This window comes from Marmota flaviventris, chromosome 3 (genome assembly GCF_047511675.1).
Source record: "Marmota flaviventris isolate mMarFla1 chromosome 3, mMarFla1.hap1, whole genome shotgun sequence".
Lineage (NCBI taxonomy): Eukaryota > Metazoa > Chordata > Mammalia > Rodentia > Sciuridae > Marmota > Marmota flaviventris.
The window spans coordinates 138,397,479-138,414,306 of record NC_092500.1 but is presented as its reverse complement, the minus strand read 5'-3'; the positions used below and the strand labels follow the sequence as shown (position 1 = coordinate 138,414,306).

The window sequence follows — 16,828 nt, the reverse complement described above, 5'->3', positions numbered from 1 at the left end:
ATCTTGGATCACTTCGAGCCTAGAAGTTATGTTCGGCTTATGGCTGATTTTTAAAAGACATCATTTATATGGCTGTAAGCATAACTTTTGGAATATGCTAAAGAAGTTCATCATTGTGGCTTAGTATTCAAATTGGCCATGAGTATTGTTTCCAGCTTTATTTACCTGACATTTCAGTTAGGTCTAGCACATTTCAGTTAGGTGCTAGACCTAACTGAAATGTCAGGTAAATAAATGACTTTTTCCTGTCATAAGTCTTCTGGTAAAATCTACAACTAGCACCTAAAATTTGACAAAAGTAAGTCTGAAGTCCATTTTCAGACTGAGCTGTGTGTCCTGGTAGAGTTTTGTTTCCCCTGAACTTTATCACATTACTTTCCCCCCACACGTAAATGAAAAAAATAACAAGTTTGCTAGCCATCCAGTTTGCTAGAATCATTCCTTTTGTGTTCTATACATGACCATCCCACGCGTTCTTTCTCCGGCAGGGAATGTAGCCCAGTGAAAGAGCACTTGCTAGAATGTGCAAGGCCCTGGGTATAGTGCTGCAAAAACAAAGCAAAGAAAAAACAAAAGTACATGATCCTTTTGTTCTTTCTCCTATTTCACTGGTCCTTTGCCCACCTCTCCCTAAAATAAACATGCCTCCATTACCTCTGCCCAAACAAGTGCCTCTTATCCTTCAGCATTTGGCTTAAAACCTGGCTCCTGCAGGAAGCCTTCCTTGAGCTCCCTGACCCTGCTGTGCTTCTCATTTTGCCTGCATCAGATTCACATGAGCTCACAGTGTGGTTTCCTGAGACACATGGCCTGCTGTGTGGGCTTGGGTGTATGCTTGGTACTTTGAATATGTGCCTGTACTTTCCCCATTGTATTTGAAATGCTTTGAAGATAAGGATGGCCAATGTTAAACTGTTCATACTCTGCAGTATATTTCCAGGGTTTGTATGACTGCCACTTATACATTGAGGAGGGCCAAGTGAATCTGGAGTTTTGGTACCAAAGCAGTGTACTGCTTAGGAATAAGATCTTGTAAAGAACCAGAGATTCTCCCAAGCCTACTAATTAATATTCATGACCTGGAATAATGGTTCTATTGATGTTGGTTGCTTGCTTTAATTATTTAATTAGGGTATAATATTAACATGCTATATTACTGTGTAATAACATAATTATATGTTAATTGCTTTATAAAGTTATTTAATATTAAACAAATTCCTTAGGGACAGAAATGCTAACATGTCAGAACATTTTTGAATTGAAAATATCCTTAATGTAAAATAACTTTTCTTTCAGCTGACAGTATTCACAACTTTGATTGACGTTACCAAAGGTCATTATGAAACTTACCTGCGGGATTGCCCAGACCCCTGTATAGGCTGGTGAGCACACATCTGGGCCACAGAATTTGCTTTCCAAGATATGAAGATGCAGGGTGCAAACAGCTGACCCCTGCAGCCATGTTGTCTCCTTTCAAAGACTAAGATTGAAGGCAGGTTCTCTTTGAGTCATGAGCTTATCCTTCTCAGTATGTTTATGATTAACAGAATATTTTTGCCATAATCATTGATTCTTCTTGTTTTAGGGTAAATTCAAGTGAAGTAAAACAGCTAGAATTTACCCAGTTTCATTTCACTTGGACATTTGGGGATGGGGATAAGCAATTAAGCCATTGTAGGACCCAGCTCCATGGAATAATTCAAGATTCTCTGTGGGCATTTAATCCCAAATTCTTGTGTGAATATGAATAATGTAAAAGTAAACACTTCACATTATTCGGTTTTTCACTTTTATCTACATATTTGTATATTTTTCTGTGTAGCAGTATTTTCCTTCTGGTTCTAACAACTACTATTAAAATCAATTGCGTTTGCTGTTTGCGACAGCAATTTCACTACATTTGATTGGGGGGATGAGACAAACATTCAGTATTTCTTTTAATGGGCAATAAGTGACCTTTGACTCTGTAAATAGTACTTTTTGGGATTCCTGAAGTAATCAGTTTGCAAGGCAGTCTTTTATATAAAGAAATGTTCCCTTTTTCATAATCACACTACCTCCTAGTAACCCCAGGAAGTTGCTAACTTCAAAAACTGAGTCCCAGATTCTGTGAATTCATAAACATGTCAAAGACTTGAAAATAAGAAACAAATTCATTATTTTAAATTCTCATAAGTATCATTCATTTAATAAACAAGTTTTTTGTTTGTTCTTCCGATCAATGTGTTTTTTAAGTTTTAGTAAAGTTATTAAAATATTTTCAAAAATTAATGTTTGTGAAAAGAGCTAATAAAAATTGTTAATCTTCCTAACTTTCACAATTAACTGTGAAATATATGCCATTTGTGCAAAACTGTGTCCACTTCATTTTTTTATAATCTCAGTTGCATCATGATGCTCAGTATATAGTCACTGGAAATAGTGTCAGTCAGCAGTCATGCATGCAGACTGGGTGTACATGTACATGTTGGTTTGGGGTGGGGGTCATTATCAAGAAATACAAGATGAACATAATATCTGACTTAAATTACAAGGGTTATGTAAGTGGGTTATTAAACATATGACTAAATGGTCACAATCTTACATGATTAATACTTACCTCCGCTTAACTCCATAGTATCAATCTAGCGTGCAGGTGTCCAGAGGCAGCTCTTCCCCCAGACAGCAGGTGCTTCCACAGAACAATAGCAGTTCCAGGATTATTTAGAAAATCAAGAGGAAGTACAAGAGGATTTGTGTTAAACTAGGATTCTATTAATGGAAAGGAAAAAAAAAAACTTTGCTTCAAATGTTGATCCTCTTTTAAGAATGAAGTGAGGCAAACTTGATGTCTGTTTTTAATGTAGTAGCCTTTGATATGCATTTTAAACCAATCATTTCAGACTGATTCTTTGGGAATAAGTCCAAGAGTTTAGAGGAAATACCTGGCATTAAAGTTTTTAGTAGTATGGTTCAGTGGTACAGTGTTTACAAAATACTCTCTAAACTCTAAGCCTGTATATGTTATGCTTTCTGTAGGTATTTATGCATAACTAACTAACATGTGGAGTACAAAAGGATACCTGGGAGGATGTTTAACAAAATGCTTACCACAGTTTCCCCTGAACAGAAGTCAGTGCAATTTTAATTTTCAGAGGTCAGAACTTAGTAGCCATGGACATTAAGCATATGCATTAGAAAAACTGGATAAAATTAAGGTTCAGGTTGGAGCCAAACCTAGAATTTACCAGCCTAGCCTAGTTTTAGGAGTATGATTTAAAACAGGGGTGACTCATACTACATTCCTTCATACATGTAGCTCCAGGATAACTCACCTTAATAATAGCTACTACTTGCCCAGAACTGTGTGTGTACCAGGGCTTCTCCTAGGGACAGCTTTACATGAGCTTTAGCTTCTTTAGTTTTCTCAACAAGCCCCCAAAGTATTTGAAGTCCAACTTGCTAGTGATGAAGTGAAATGAGTTGCTCAAAGCTGCATTAATATCAGGGTGAGGGCTAGAACTGAGCCAGGTCTGTCCAGCCCTTGGCTATTACATTGACACTCTCATACAGAACCTGATCACAAGTAGTTGTGCCGTGGGAGAGAGACCCCCACTGGAGTGGAGTGCCCCAAGCCATGGTGCTGAGTGTGCATCACTTGGGTTCTCTTCAAAACTTTTCCATAGGGATTAGAAACCTTTGGGGCTAAGAATTGGTTCCAGTGTATTCATCTAACAGGTTATTTGTCTTTTCACTACCCCAAGTCTAAATTGTGTTCAGCTTGTGGGGAATCAAAGAACCTCTCCTTTTTGTGGTTACGAGCCAACACTCCATTAAAAAGAGCAGTTCTGGGCTGGGGTTGTGGCTCAGTGGTAAAGGGCGCGCCTTGCGTGTGAGGCACTGGGTTCGATCCTCAGCACCACATTAAAAATAAATAAATAAAGGTATTGTGTCCATCTACAACTAAAAAAAATATTTCTTAAAAAAGGGCAGTTCTGAATTTTTTTAATTGCTGAATGGAAAAGCTCAGGTGGTTACTGAAGTTAGTCCTCCAGAGTGTGAGGGATAAATTTTGTTAATTGGTGTAAATTTACAAAATATTTGCCAGCTTAGCATTATGTGTCAGACGTGGCCAGCAGGCCCTGGACTACTACATACTGGGCACTGGTCCTGTCAACAGGCCTAGGGAGATGTAGCTGTTAACTACAGCTACATTAACCCGACAGGACTAGTGGCTGCAACTTCTGGAGAGTTGTTAGCCCACATGAAATCAGTTCTTTTGCCTAAGGGACTCCCTCCCTCTTACATTGGGAAAGCAGTTTCCCACCCAGGTGCCACAGGGGAGATCGCTGTGTGTTGAGCAATTTTCCATGGCATTTCTGCCTATCTTGTGGCAGCTTTTATCCCAGACTATCTTTTCAAGGTGTTTGTCTAGGCAGAGAACAGATTGGTTTTCTTACTAGAATAATTAAGACCATTGTCTTCCTGCAGGGAATAGGTGGGACAGGCTGGCTAGTAGAGCAGCTCCTCTTATATTTCTGGAGTTTTCTTAGCTATGGCATAGATCATCCAGTGTGCAACATCCACTTGGCCTGTTCCTCCATGTTACCTCCTTGGGGGACTTGCAGGGCGAGTGGAGCTGATATGATCTCAAGCCCATGCTGCCTGGTGTTCCCATAGTAGTAAAGTCCCAGGAGCCTGCCAGCATCCATGAAGCTGTGGCAGGCCAGCTGGTTAGTTTACAAGCAGGGTAAGATCTCAGATCCTCCATTCTTGGTAGCGCTGCCCTATTGGGCTACCAATGTGTCCTATGATACCTTCATCCAGGGTCCTCCCATGGCATCTATCTCCTCCAGAGCTCCTTGGTGTAGAGGCACAAGCATAGTGGGATAGACTGCATCTCTCTGGGGTATCACCAGACTGGAGAAGGGGGGAAGGCATGAAGCAAGTTGATGCAGATCACCAGCCCTGCAGACCAGGAGCAGCCTGGGCCAGCTGGGTTTTACCTATTTCAAATCCCCATAAAGATATCTAGCCACTTAGACCCCATTTTTTTCCACCAGGACCCAAACCTGTCTTGGTGTCCCTGGTCTTCACTGATAACAATAACATCCAGATACTGCTGCTCTGCTAGAAAGGCTGAGCGAGACCAATGTATGGTATGTAGCACCTGGCTTTCTGCAGATCTCATTGTCTAATGGACACGAGCCCATGCTCTAGCTGGAGAAGTTCACGTTCCAGGGACCTGGAGCCCAGCATACAGCACCATGCAGATGCTGGGGAGGCACAGAGGCAGTGTGGGTTCCTGGTGGATTCAGCTCCAGGCAGCACTCTGGACCTTTGTGGCTGACAGGCCAATTTGAGGCACCTAAGCTGGCAGCCCTGACTGTCCTAATGTGCTTTTTGCAAAGTACAATGTGGTTATTTTGGAATATTTATAAGAATATTTTGGATGGGTTTTTAATATTACATTTATCAGTGAAAGAATAAAAAGAGCTATTAGTCTTTAAATATAAATTCAACTTCTATAAATTCCATCACCCAATTATGCATACAAAATTGATCCTGAATGATTTTTAAAAATTTGATGAGATTATCATAAAGTTTTGATCAAGAATTTGTAGCAATTTCAAATATAAAATAGGCTATTAAAATGTGTTCAAAGTTAGGCCAAATGTTTTCTCTGATTAGTGGATGCTGATCTATGATGGGGGGTGCATGGGGAGAATGGAGGAACTTTGGATTGGGCAAAGGGGAGGGTGGGAAGGAGTTATGAAAATAGGAAAGATGGTGGAATGAAATGGACATCAGTACCCTAGGTACATGTATGATTTCACAAATAGTGCATCTCTATACCATGTACAACCAGAGAATTGAAATGTTGCACTCTGTTTATGATGAATTGAAATGCATTCTGCTGTCATGTACAACTAAGTAGAACAAATTAAAAAAAATTTTTTAAATAGTTTAAAAGACAAATGACTTGGGCTGGGGTTGTAGCTCAGTGGTACAGAGATTGCCTAGCTTGTGTGAGGCACTGGGTTTGATCCTCAGCACCATGTAAACTAAATAAATAAAACAAAGGTATTGTGTCCATCTAAAAAAAAATTTTTTTTGTTCAAATTTCTGTACCTTTAGATCAAGAGAGTAGGGTAGGTGGATGGTAAGACGGGAGGGGAGGTCCTGGGGAATGAGATTGATCAAATTATGTACATGTATGAATGTGGCATAATGAATCCCACTATTATAATGCACCAATTGAAATATTTTTTAAAAGTTCTGTACCCTTAAATATCTGATATGGGATACGTATATTCCCTCTATTTTTGTTTATAATTTATAATTTCATAATTATTTATTATAAAGGAATGTAATGAGGTGTTCATCAAGCTCCATGTCCCCTCCAGTTTACCTCAGCATGTCTGATGCACACTGTCCTTTTCTATGTGTGCCTGCTTCTAGCTTTAGGGATCTAGATTCAAACTCTACCTCGTCTCAAGTTTGTAGGCAGTTCAGTAGCAGTCAACACCCAGGTGTGGTTGGACGTGCCAGAACTGTCGTAGTGTTTTATCATTCGCACAGTTGCATGGGAAAATCTGATCAAAATTTCCATTGCTAGTACTTAACACGGATATCGCTCTACTTGGCAGAAGGCAAATGCATTGCTAGAGCAGTCATAAGGAGCTAGTTTGGATGCTTCCAAAAATGTCCTGTTGACTGAAAATGATGTTATTTTTATATATGTATAATATACATAAATTTGTTTACATATATATAATGTATACACACACACATAGATTTTAAAAACATGGAGTACCCGATTTGAGTGTCAACCCTATTTGAATCCCAGGAAAGCAATGATAAGTTCCGGTTGTGCTGTACAGTAGTCCAGTGGGCTAAATAATTCCAAATCTTCCCACGTGAAGAAATAATGAGACTGCGTCGGTAGCACTATTTCAAAATATAGTGATGAGAGATAGGAGTCAACCGCAAGGCCATGCGTGCCCCAGGTGTGAAGGTGAGTGAAATCTCATTGTGTCAGAGAGCAATGACCAAGGAAAGATAACCTGGCACCAATAATAACTTCTGTTTTTCACATGTGTACTCAGGTACAATGGACCATATTGCTGAATGGAATAAGGCTTTTCATCTTACTGAGAAAAAGTATTAACTTGCAAGCCTCACTCATTGTACTGGCTCTGTCATTGGAGAATTAAGTTTATTGCATATTAAAAATAGAAAATCAATTTCAGTATTATATTTGTTTCTGAATGTTAATTGGCAGTTTTAAATTTTATTAAAACTAAGGCTGGGTGTAGTGGTGCCTATATAAATAGGTGGTGTCTATTTAATACCAGCTTATAATACTAGCAGCTCTGGAGGCTGAGACAGTAGGATCGAGAGTTCAAAGCCAGCCTCAGCAACTTAGTGAAGCCCTAAGCAACTCAGTGAGACCCTGCCTCTAAATAAAATACAAAATAGGGCTGGGAATGTGGCTCAGTGTTTAAGTGCCCCTGAGTTCAATCACAGGTACCAAAACAAAACAAAAACTAAGTTAAAATTAACTTAAAATTTTATAGTGTAATTTTTAAGTTATAAAGCTCATTGCCAATGAATGATGATGTCCTTTATGGGGAGATGAAGTTAAGAGACTTGTCCTGGTATGAACTCGGCCATTTAGCTTTCCTGTATTTAATATGCAAAGAAACTGAGGCACAATGAAAAATCTTAGATGTCTGCAAAATTTTTAGGGCTGCCAAAGACAAAGGAATGTACAAATTGATAGCCTTTGATGTCTGGCTGTTCAACTAAATGAACTTGAGAATCTAAATCATATTAATATGAACTGAATGATACTCTTATAGGCCAAACAAAATTTTATATTTTGACTTATTCTCCTCCATTTGGAAATTCGGCCATGCCCCCAAATAATCGAATGGTACTAAAAATGTTTTTGTATCATCTCCTTAAGCTGTCAGCATGCTAAGAGCTAATATGATGGATTATTTTTTCATTTTCATAATTGGTTGTTTAGGAAAGGAGACTGTGGTTCTTTAAAATTTTTTTGTTTTAGATATTGATGGATCTTTATTTTATTTATTTATATGTGGTGCTGAGAATTGAACCCAGTGCCTCACACATGCTAGGCAAGCACTCTATCACTGAGCCACAACCCCAGGTCCCCTGAGACTGCAATTCTCATTGTTTATTAATATAATCATATAACTGATGGACTACCTGGGGCTAAATACAGATGCTTAGTAACTTCCTTGCTTTTATTTTTTGACTCGGCTGCTTACAATGACAAACCTAGCATTAAAACTATAAAGAATAGCTGATAACATTTTGAAGTGGTTCATTAGAATCATGACCAAAGCAACTGTTATTTGGTGCATCATTTTGTGTAAAGTACTGTAAAGTAAAATTTTAAAGTAACATTTTAAATTTTGCAGACTTGCCAAGGTACTTATAAATTATAAAATACAAGTTTATGTTTTTCTGAAATGATTCTTTATATTTTTATTTTTGACAATTAGTTTTTCTACAAAACCACCTTTTTTCTCCTTCAAATTAAAATGAATTTAAAACTCAGGTAGCACAGTGGACAATATTTTATAGACTCATCAACATAGAGCACTCAAGCAAGTGAAAAATGGGAAATTGCAAGTTTTTACCAAGTAAGGTTAAGACAAATTTATTTATTTACAAGTTGTGTTTTCTTTTTTAAGTTTGTTTTAGATATAGCTACAAATATTATTTAATACTGATTTTTAAATTTCACTAATAAAGTCGTGTTGTGAGCCATGTGCTACAAAATAAGAGATTTTGTTTGTTTGACTTGACTTTAAGTCTGCATCTGATCCGTCTAGTTAGGTCAGTTATACTTTTGAGCTACCTGTCAGGTGAAATCACTCAGGAACCAATGGTCTAGGTTATCTTAAAAATTTTAAAGAAATATATATGTATATAAACAATACATTAATTTAAGCCTCTTGCTAAAATTTTGTTTAAATAAAAAAAAAATAAAAACCTCTCCCTTTATTTCACCCTCCCCGATTCTCCTCTCCAAAGATGAACCCTGTCCGAAATCCATGTCCTGTTCTGTGCTCATTTTTGTTTTTCACATAGTAGTAGGAAACTCTTTCCATGTCACTATTTATATATTTTCATCACTTTTTTTTTTTTTTTTTTTTGAGCTGGGTTCTCGCTATGTTCCCCAATCTGGTTTTGAACTCATGGGCTCAAGTGATCTTTCTGTGTCAGCCTTCTGAGTAGCTGAGACTACAGACACGTACCACACCCTTTTGAAATGCTTTGAAGGATTCTAAAGTACACTGCTCCATCACCCTTTTGAAATGCTTTAAAGGATTCTAAAGTACACTGATGGGTAGTTTTGCAGCTACAATTAGTGCACAGTGAATGTCCTTTGTGTATACTTGTGAAAGTATAGACTAGACAGCAGATATAAAGAATAGATGTGGTTAGGTCCACGTTTACTTTGTAGGGTACTCCTGAAGTACCTTCCAAATTTCTGAATCATTGTAAGCTCCCAGATACAGGGGATAGTGCCTTCCCCTCTAGATACTCAGAAAAGATAAATATTATCAAACCTGATGAAGGTATGATATCAATAAATATATTTGTAAGAGCAAGACAGTACAATTGCCCTATACCCATTGCTAGATTTATTCTCATGGAATCTCTGGAGCCTTCTGCAAAGACATTCCTGGGGAGATGGGACTGACAACTCTAATTTGACAAAGGGTCCATTACAAGTACTAATGCACAGGTGCCTGGGTCAGGGCAACTGAAGTAGAAGAAACTACAAAGTGGACCCTCCACATCTAGAAAATCGGAAAGGGGAGCAAAAAAGGATTATGAACAGGGCACAGTAATGTACCCCTGTATTGTAGAAAGATTCAAAGTTTGAGGTCACCCTGGGAAACTTAGCAAGACCCCATTTCAAAATAGAAAAGGCTGGGGAAGTGACTCAGTGGTAGAGTGCACCTGGGTTCAATCCCCATTGCCACCAAAAAGAAAAAAAAAGGGATTGTTACTCCCATATTAAGTGGAAAAATCTCGTGGCAGTTGTTCTATGGTCCAAGCCACTAGAGTCCCTCTAAGCTGGAATCAGTTGCCTGCAACTATGACACTTCACACTGGAGGGTTAACCTGCCCAAACAGTGAAAGAAAAAGCTGCTTTTATGTGAACTTCAGCAGACTGTGAACTTCTGAGCCCCTCCTCTTACATGCTGTATGTAAAGTCCTGAAACTACCTGAACTCGGGGCTCAGGGGATTGATTGATTACAGCAAAAGCTCAGCCCTCTGAACCTGGCTGCAGCCAAATAGAACTGTTTCCTATTATCTTCGGTGCCTTGCCTTGTCTGTCCCTACCACAATTCAACAAAATATATATTGGCAACAAAATGTCATCACTGTCATCACTACGTATGCTCCCAGGCAAAATGAACAAGCAAAAACCCAGGTTCACCCCTCCACCTGATAATAGGAAAACTAATTTCTATTATAATAGAATTATAAAATTCCATTATAATAGAAATAATAATAGGAATTATAATAGGAAAACTAGACAAAATATATGAAAGATTTTCGAGACATTGGATATGAGACGTCTGGAAGATGGAAAGGTCAGCAGATTATTGACCCACATTACTGCCTGCAGAATTTGCATGCTTTTGAGCAGAAGGGAACATCAAGCATGTCGTATCCCTGAGTTGAAGAGATGGAGCTTGGAGTAGCAAAAATCACAGGGCAGAGTACTAGAGAGGAGAGAACTTCAGAGAGAGAGAAATGTGATCTTCAGAGGACTCTGTTCAGTCCTATATTACTGATTAGTTTGTGCATCCAAGAGAATTGCCTAAACCTGGGGAAGGAACTACTCCTAAAATGAGAAGAAGCAATCTTTCTTTTAACTAATAAGGATTTGGGAACAGCTCCTCTTTCTGCCAGCCTGAGTGGAAAACTTCACATTTCATAGGAACATTAGGTAGAGAACTAAAAAAAAATTTAGTCTTGGTAATGGGGAAATTATTAGATATAGGCTACACTGCTCTGCTCCTGCATAACAAAATATAAAATAAAAACAAGACCTGAAAGGATCAGTGTGTTTCCAAGTAATTTAGATACAAAAACAAAAGAATATTTATAGGAATTTTAAAAATATCCAGTATCCAATTACACAATGTCTAGCATCCAATAAAAAATGATCAGCCATGTATATCAGAAAAACTGAAAGGATTTCTTCTAAAATCAGGAATAAGACAAGGTCATCCACCAATCCTATTCAATACAGTACTTTCACAGAAATTTTTAGACAGGTAAATTAGGCAAGAGAAGGGAATAAAAGGGATATAAACAAGGAAGAAGAGACTATTTACATTTAATATGAATCTGTGATTAGAAGACCCAAAAACCTTCACTAGAAAACTTCTAGAACTGATAAAATTCAGCAAAATAGTAGGATACAAAGTCAGCAAAAATCAGTAACTTCTCTATATACTAATATACTCACTGAAAAGTAAATCAGTAAAACAATTCCATTCATACTAGCCTCAAAAATAAATAAATAGCTAGGCTCAGTAGTACACACTGTCATTCCATCAACCCAGGAGCGTGAGGCAGGAGAATCACAAATTCAAGGCCAATCTCAGTAACTTAAACCCTGTCTCAATATATTAATATAAATTTTAAAAAGGGTTGGGGCTGTAGCTCAGTGGCAGAGCACCCCTGGATTAATTCCCCAGTACAAATGAATGAATGGAATGAACTAGGAATAAATCTAACCAAGGAGGTAAAAGACATCTATAATAAAAATTACAAAACAGTACAAAAGGACATTGGAAAAGATGCTGGAAGACAGAAAGACCTCACATATTCTTGGATGAGAAGAATTAATATCATTAAAATTTCAGGTGGCACATTCCTATAATCCCAGCAATTCAGGAGGCTAAGGCAGAAGGATCACAAGTTTGAGGCCAGTCTCAGCAACTAAGTGAGACCCTGCTTCAAAATAAAAAAGTGAAAAGGGCTGGGAGGTAGCTCAGTGTGCTTGGCCTTGGTTCCAATTGCTAGCACTACAAAAAAAAAAAAAAAATTAAACTAATTAATCAACTAGATCATTGTCTCAGGCAAAGGCTGCTAGAGTTGGTAGATCCCAAAAGTTTGAAGATAGTCTATAGCTATTTGAAACAGGAAAGAATTCTCTTGTCTCTATTTATAGAAGCTGTTAAAATCATTTTTGTGTTCCTAGAAAAGTATTGGTTTTCCCCCAGAAGAGCCAGCACTGGTTTACTAATAAAGCCTCAATTAAGTGTTCCTTGGTTGCAGGTGAATTGCAAGGTATTCTATTTGTAGTTTGGGCTTCTTTCCTTACATTCTTGTCTTAGAATACTGGGTAAAATCTATAGTACAATATGAATTAGAAGTTATAATTATGATTATGGTCATGAACTTCTTTCTCTTCATTCCAAAAGGGATGTGGCCAGGTGTGGTAGTTCACATCTGTAATACCAGTGGCTTGGGAAGCTGAGACAGGAGGATCGAGAGTTCAAACTCAGCCTCAGTGATTTAGTGAGGCCCTAAGCAACTCAGTAAGACCCTGTCTCTAAATAAAGTACAAAAAAGGGCTGGTGCTGTGGCTCAGGGGTTGAGTGCTCCAGGGTTCAATCCCTGGTACCAAAAAAAAAAAAAAAAAAAGGATATACCTAATTATTCATCATTACAAATGTTGGTAGCAAGTTTCAAAAGAAATCATTTCTCAAATTAAGAATTCCCTTTTAGTTCTTTTAGCTTTTTTAATTGACATGATCATATGTTTTTTCTCTTTCAATGTGTAAATGTATCTCATTTAATAGATGATTCTAATACTAACCCATCTCCAAATAGGATAAATCTAAACACACTGGCAAATTCATTTTGCTAATGAATAAACTTGACCCAGTACAAATGAATGAATGACCTATGAATAAATCTGAGGAGGTAAAAGACCTCTATAATAAAAATTACAAAACAGTACCAAAGGACATTTATCTTTTCATATCGCTCTTATCTAGCTTTGACAAGGCTTTATAAGCATGATCAATCTAAAAGCACTCATCCTTTTTCATTCACTTTGAATTATCTCCAATACCTCTCCTATTGATTGATTGATTGATTGATTGATATCTGGATTAAGCCTAGGGACACTTTAACCACTGAGCCACATCCCAGTCGTTTTTACTTTTTATTCTGAGACAGGGTTCTCACTATCTTGCTTGGAGTGTAAGTTGTTGAGGCTGGCTTTGAACTTGCGATCCTGCCTCAGCCTCCAGAGCTGCTGGGATTACAGTCATGTACCACCACGCCCCAATTATTATTATTATTATTATTATTATTATTATTATTCCAGGGATTGAACCCAGGGGAGCTTAACCACCGAGCCACATTCCCAGCACCCCCCCCTTTTAAAGATGTATACAATATCTTTATTTTTATGTAGTGCTGAGGATCAAACCAGTGCTTCACAGGTGTGAGGCAAGCACTCTACTGCTGAGCTACAGCCCAAGCCCCTCCCAGCCCTTTTTAAAGTATCTTATTAGAGACAGAGTCTCGCTGAGTTGCTGAGGCTGGGTTTGAACTTGCAATCCTCCTGCCTCAGCCTCCCGAGTTTCTGGGATTACAGGCATGTACCACAATGCCTGGCTCCCATTCTTTCTTAAAACCAGTTAAGGCTACTCTGATCATATTTTCACTCTACCACTGTGAGACAATTACACTTGTCAAGATTATCAGTGACCATAATAATTCTAAACTCTCAGTCAATTCTCAGTTCTTAATTATCCAATTAGTACATTTGATCCTTTTCCTTGAAACACTTTCAACCTTGCTTTCCAGGCCCCACACTTTTCTTGGTTCTCCTACTTGACTGAATGAGTGCTATTTTTAAAATTGGAGTCCTTAAACCAATGACGGGTACATCATATAGGGATATAATATTGATACTTTTCATTCCATTTTTGTTCTAAATTATGATGTGATTTTGTTTTTAGTTTTCTCGGTCATCATCCTTCTGTACTACCTTTATTTTTACAAATAAACTTGATACTGTATCACTTGACATACTTTCCAGTAACAGATGTAGTTCTAAAACAGTCTGTTGGAAAGCAGCTGTCAGAGGTACTGGCAGCTAGTATCTTACAAGCCTTCAGTAACCATATACAAAGATAAGACTTTTAATTAATGTTTTCCTCTACCCAAACTTCTCTGTAGAATTTCTCCTGGACAGGCCTTATTTTCTGATTGAATAGTGTTTTTCTTAAAAATGTCTTCATAACTGACAAAGACAGAGACAACTTTCCAAGGGCTTAACAGATAACTAATGTCCTACTTAAACCTTGTTGCAAATAGACACAATGTCACTGGAAATTTGGTGCAAAATTTCTGACTACACTCCCGACCGCCAAAAAAACCTAAAGAAATGGTGAAAAGCAGCGAGTAAGAAATAGCACTGAAAGTAAATGTTTGTTCAAAAATATAGGCAAACATTTGTGGTTTAATACTTTGATAATATTGCAGGCATTTTATTTATCATATTGATCAAATGAGTACCCATTTTATGTTGTCTACAGATAGAAGAGAACATAGGCACACACTGATACTGCTCTTCTTTATCCTCTGTCCTATTCAACCAAACTCCTTAATAATAGGAAAATACCAAGGGCAAGGAATCTATTTTCCAGGTCAAAAGCTGTTGCTAAGGTTAGAGGTAGTAGGTAGAGAGGAATTCCAATTGCTCTATAGAGTTGACATCAAGTTGTTTTTGTTTTCCTTAAGCTAGATGTTAATAGTGGTGGTGATTTCATAATTATACCTGTCTTCTACAACATTTGGAAAAACCTACCTAATTTTTTCCCGTTTTAACCTATCAGTATCTGACACTGGAATCAGTAATGCTAGAATGTTGTGAATAGTCAAAGTAAAAATATTAGGTCACCACAGTTATTACTCAAGTGGTGAATGAATGTTGTAGGCAGGCAATGTCACAAAGTTGACAAATACCAAGCACCAACCCTATAACAGGTCCTGTTTGGTTGCTGGGGATACCATGCTGAACAAGTCAGACATGGATTTTAATTGTTAATGAGGGGACACAGGTGTGAGTAATAGTTTTAGATGGTAAATATAGGGAGAAAAGAAAAAGGATGAGATAAAGAATTACCAGAGTGTGTGAAGCAAATTTGACAGAAACTAGAAACCCATAGCTCAAGAGCCAAGCTTAGGGCTGGGGTTGTGGCTCAGTGGTAGAGCGCTTGCTTGGCATGTGTGAGGCAGTGGGTTCAATTCCCAGCACTGCACATAAATAAATAAAAGTCGATCAACATATAAATTTTTTTTTTTTTTAAAAGAGCCAAGCTTAAAAGCAGTCAGATACATTGCACAGAGAATAATAATGCCAGCAGACTTCTCGCTTAAAAAAAAAAAATGTAGGCCAGGGTACTGCCGGATGGAAGGGTAGGAAGGGTTCTCACAGCTTGCAGCGTCCACCAGAAGGCAGGGCAGAAGAGGGGATGGGCGTGGCGGCCGCCAGAACACAACCCCCTCTATAACGCCTGGCTCCCCTCCACCAGCTGCCATGAGCTAGCGCCTCTACCCCAGGAAAAGAAGGAATGGCGATGAAGCAGATAACCATCTCCCCTCTGCCCCCACAGACCAAAAGGAGTAGTAGAAACCCTGTCTTTCAAGATTCCTAGGACACGAGTCCGAGCAGTGACAGTAGCGGGAGCAGCAGCAGCAGTAGCACCAACATTCCTCACAGGGCCAAGGGGCCAGAGAGCGGCTTAAACCAGGTCATGCCCTGATCCAGCCCTAAAACCCCTCAGCCCATGGCCAGCAGTCTGCGCTGTGGCAAGGTCCTTATTTCCACATCAGCCAGACCCTGATGATGAAGCCCACTTTCACAGCCTACAGCACCCAGGATGGCCTCCGACCTGATGCGTGGACAGTTTCTTGGCTTCTATGAAGGGACAGCCTTGTGCAGATTTGATATTTCAACTTATGATTTGTTTTAAATAAATTGCACACAAAAAATGCCTATTGGCTTTTTACTCTATATTTGAAATAACATACACTTGTGGTTTTACTGCACTATTGCAATTTCAAAGGAGCTTTGAAGCACTTTATAGGATTTTTTTTGAAGGAGGGTATCAAATCAATATCAAGGAAGTGGTGTGAGGAAATCTCATCTGTGTTGCATCCATAGTGTGTCCAATTGATACTGATCACTCAATTATAAGTTCTACTTTATGTAAAGGGCTTTTAAAAAATGCAGGATCTTCAATTTTTTATTTCAATTAACTAGTAAAGAGTATCTAGTTTCCATGAAAAAAATATATGCAGGCCAAAAAATAATGAATGGACATTATCCATTGCTAAGAGAAAAAATACTGTCCAACTAAATTTCTATAGACTCAAAAGAAGACCTAAATGAACACCTACAATGTTCACGAACTGGAAAACTCAATACTGTTTACAATTCCATTTCCTTCAAACTGATCTAAATATTCAATGCAATTCCAATAAAAATCCCAGCAGGTTTCTGGTTTGTAAAAATTAGCAAGCTGGTCCTAAAATTGGAAATTCAAAATTGCAAAGGACATAGAATAGCCAAATATTTTTGAGAACAAATACTTAGACGACTTAATTTCCAGATTTTTACTACAAAGCTATAGTAGTCAAGATAATGATTTTAGATATATAATTCAATGGAACATAAAGACTCCAGATAGTCACATATATAATCAATTTCCACAAAAATGATAATAGGGAAAAGACAGGGTTTTTTTTCAACAA

The 16,828-nt window shown here is 38.0% G+C and overlaps 1 protein-coding gene and 1 pseudogene across 3 annotated transcripts in view; both read left to right on the top strand.

The window, feature by feature from the left end:
• The window catches only part of Asah1 (N-acylsphingosine amidohydrolase 1), a 70,644-nt gene that overhangs the window by 36,413 nt on the left and 17,403 nt on the right, over window positions 1–16,828 (top strand). Inside the window, exon 14 of one of the 3 annotated variants that reach the window (XM_027954687.3) lies at window positions 1,297–2,218. The exons of the other annotated variants lie outside the window; for them this stretch is intronic. Coding sequence (XP_027810488.3) covers window positions 1,297–1,386 — 90 coding nt within the window. The 3' untranslated portion in view covers window positions 1,387–2,218. Of the gene's footprint in view, window positions 1–1,296; window positions 2,219–16,828 lie in introns of those variants that run through there. 3 annotated transcript variants of the gene reach the window in all.
• LOC114107287 (protein VCF1 pseudogene) lies at window positions 6,977–16,070 on the top strand (annotated as a pseudogene).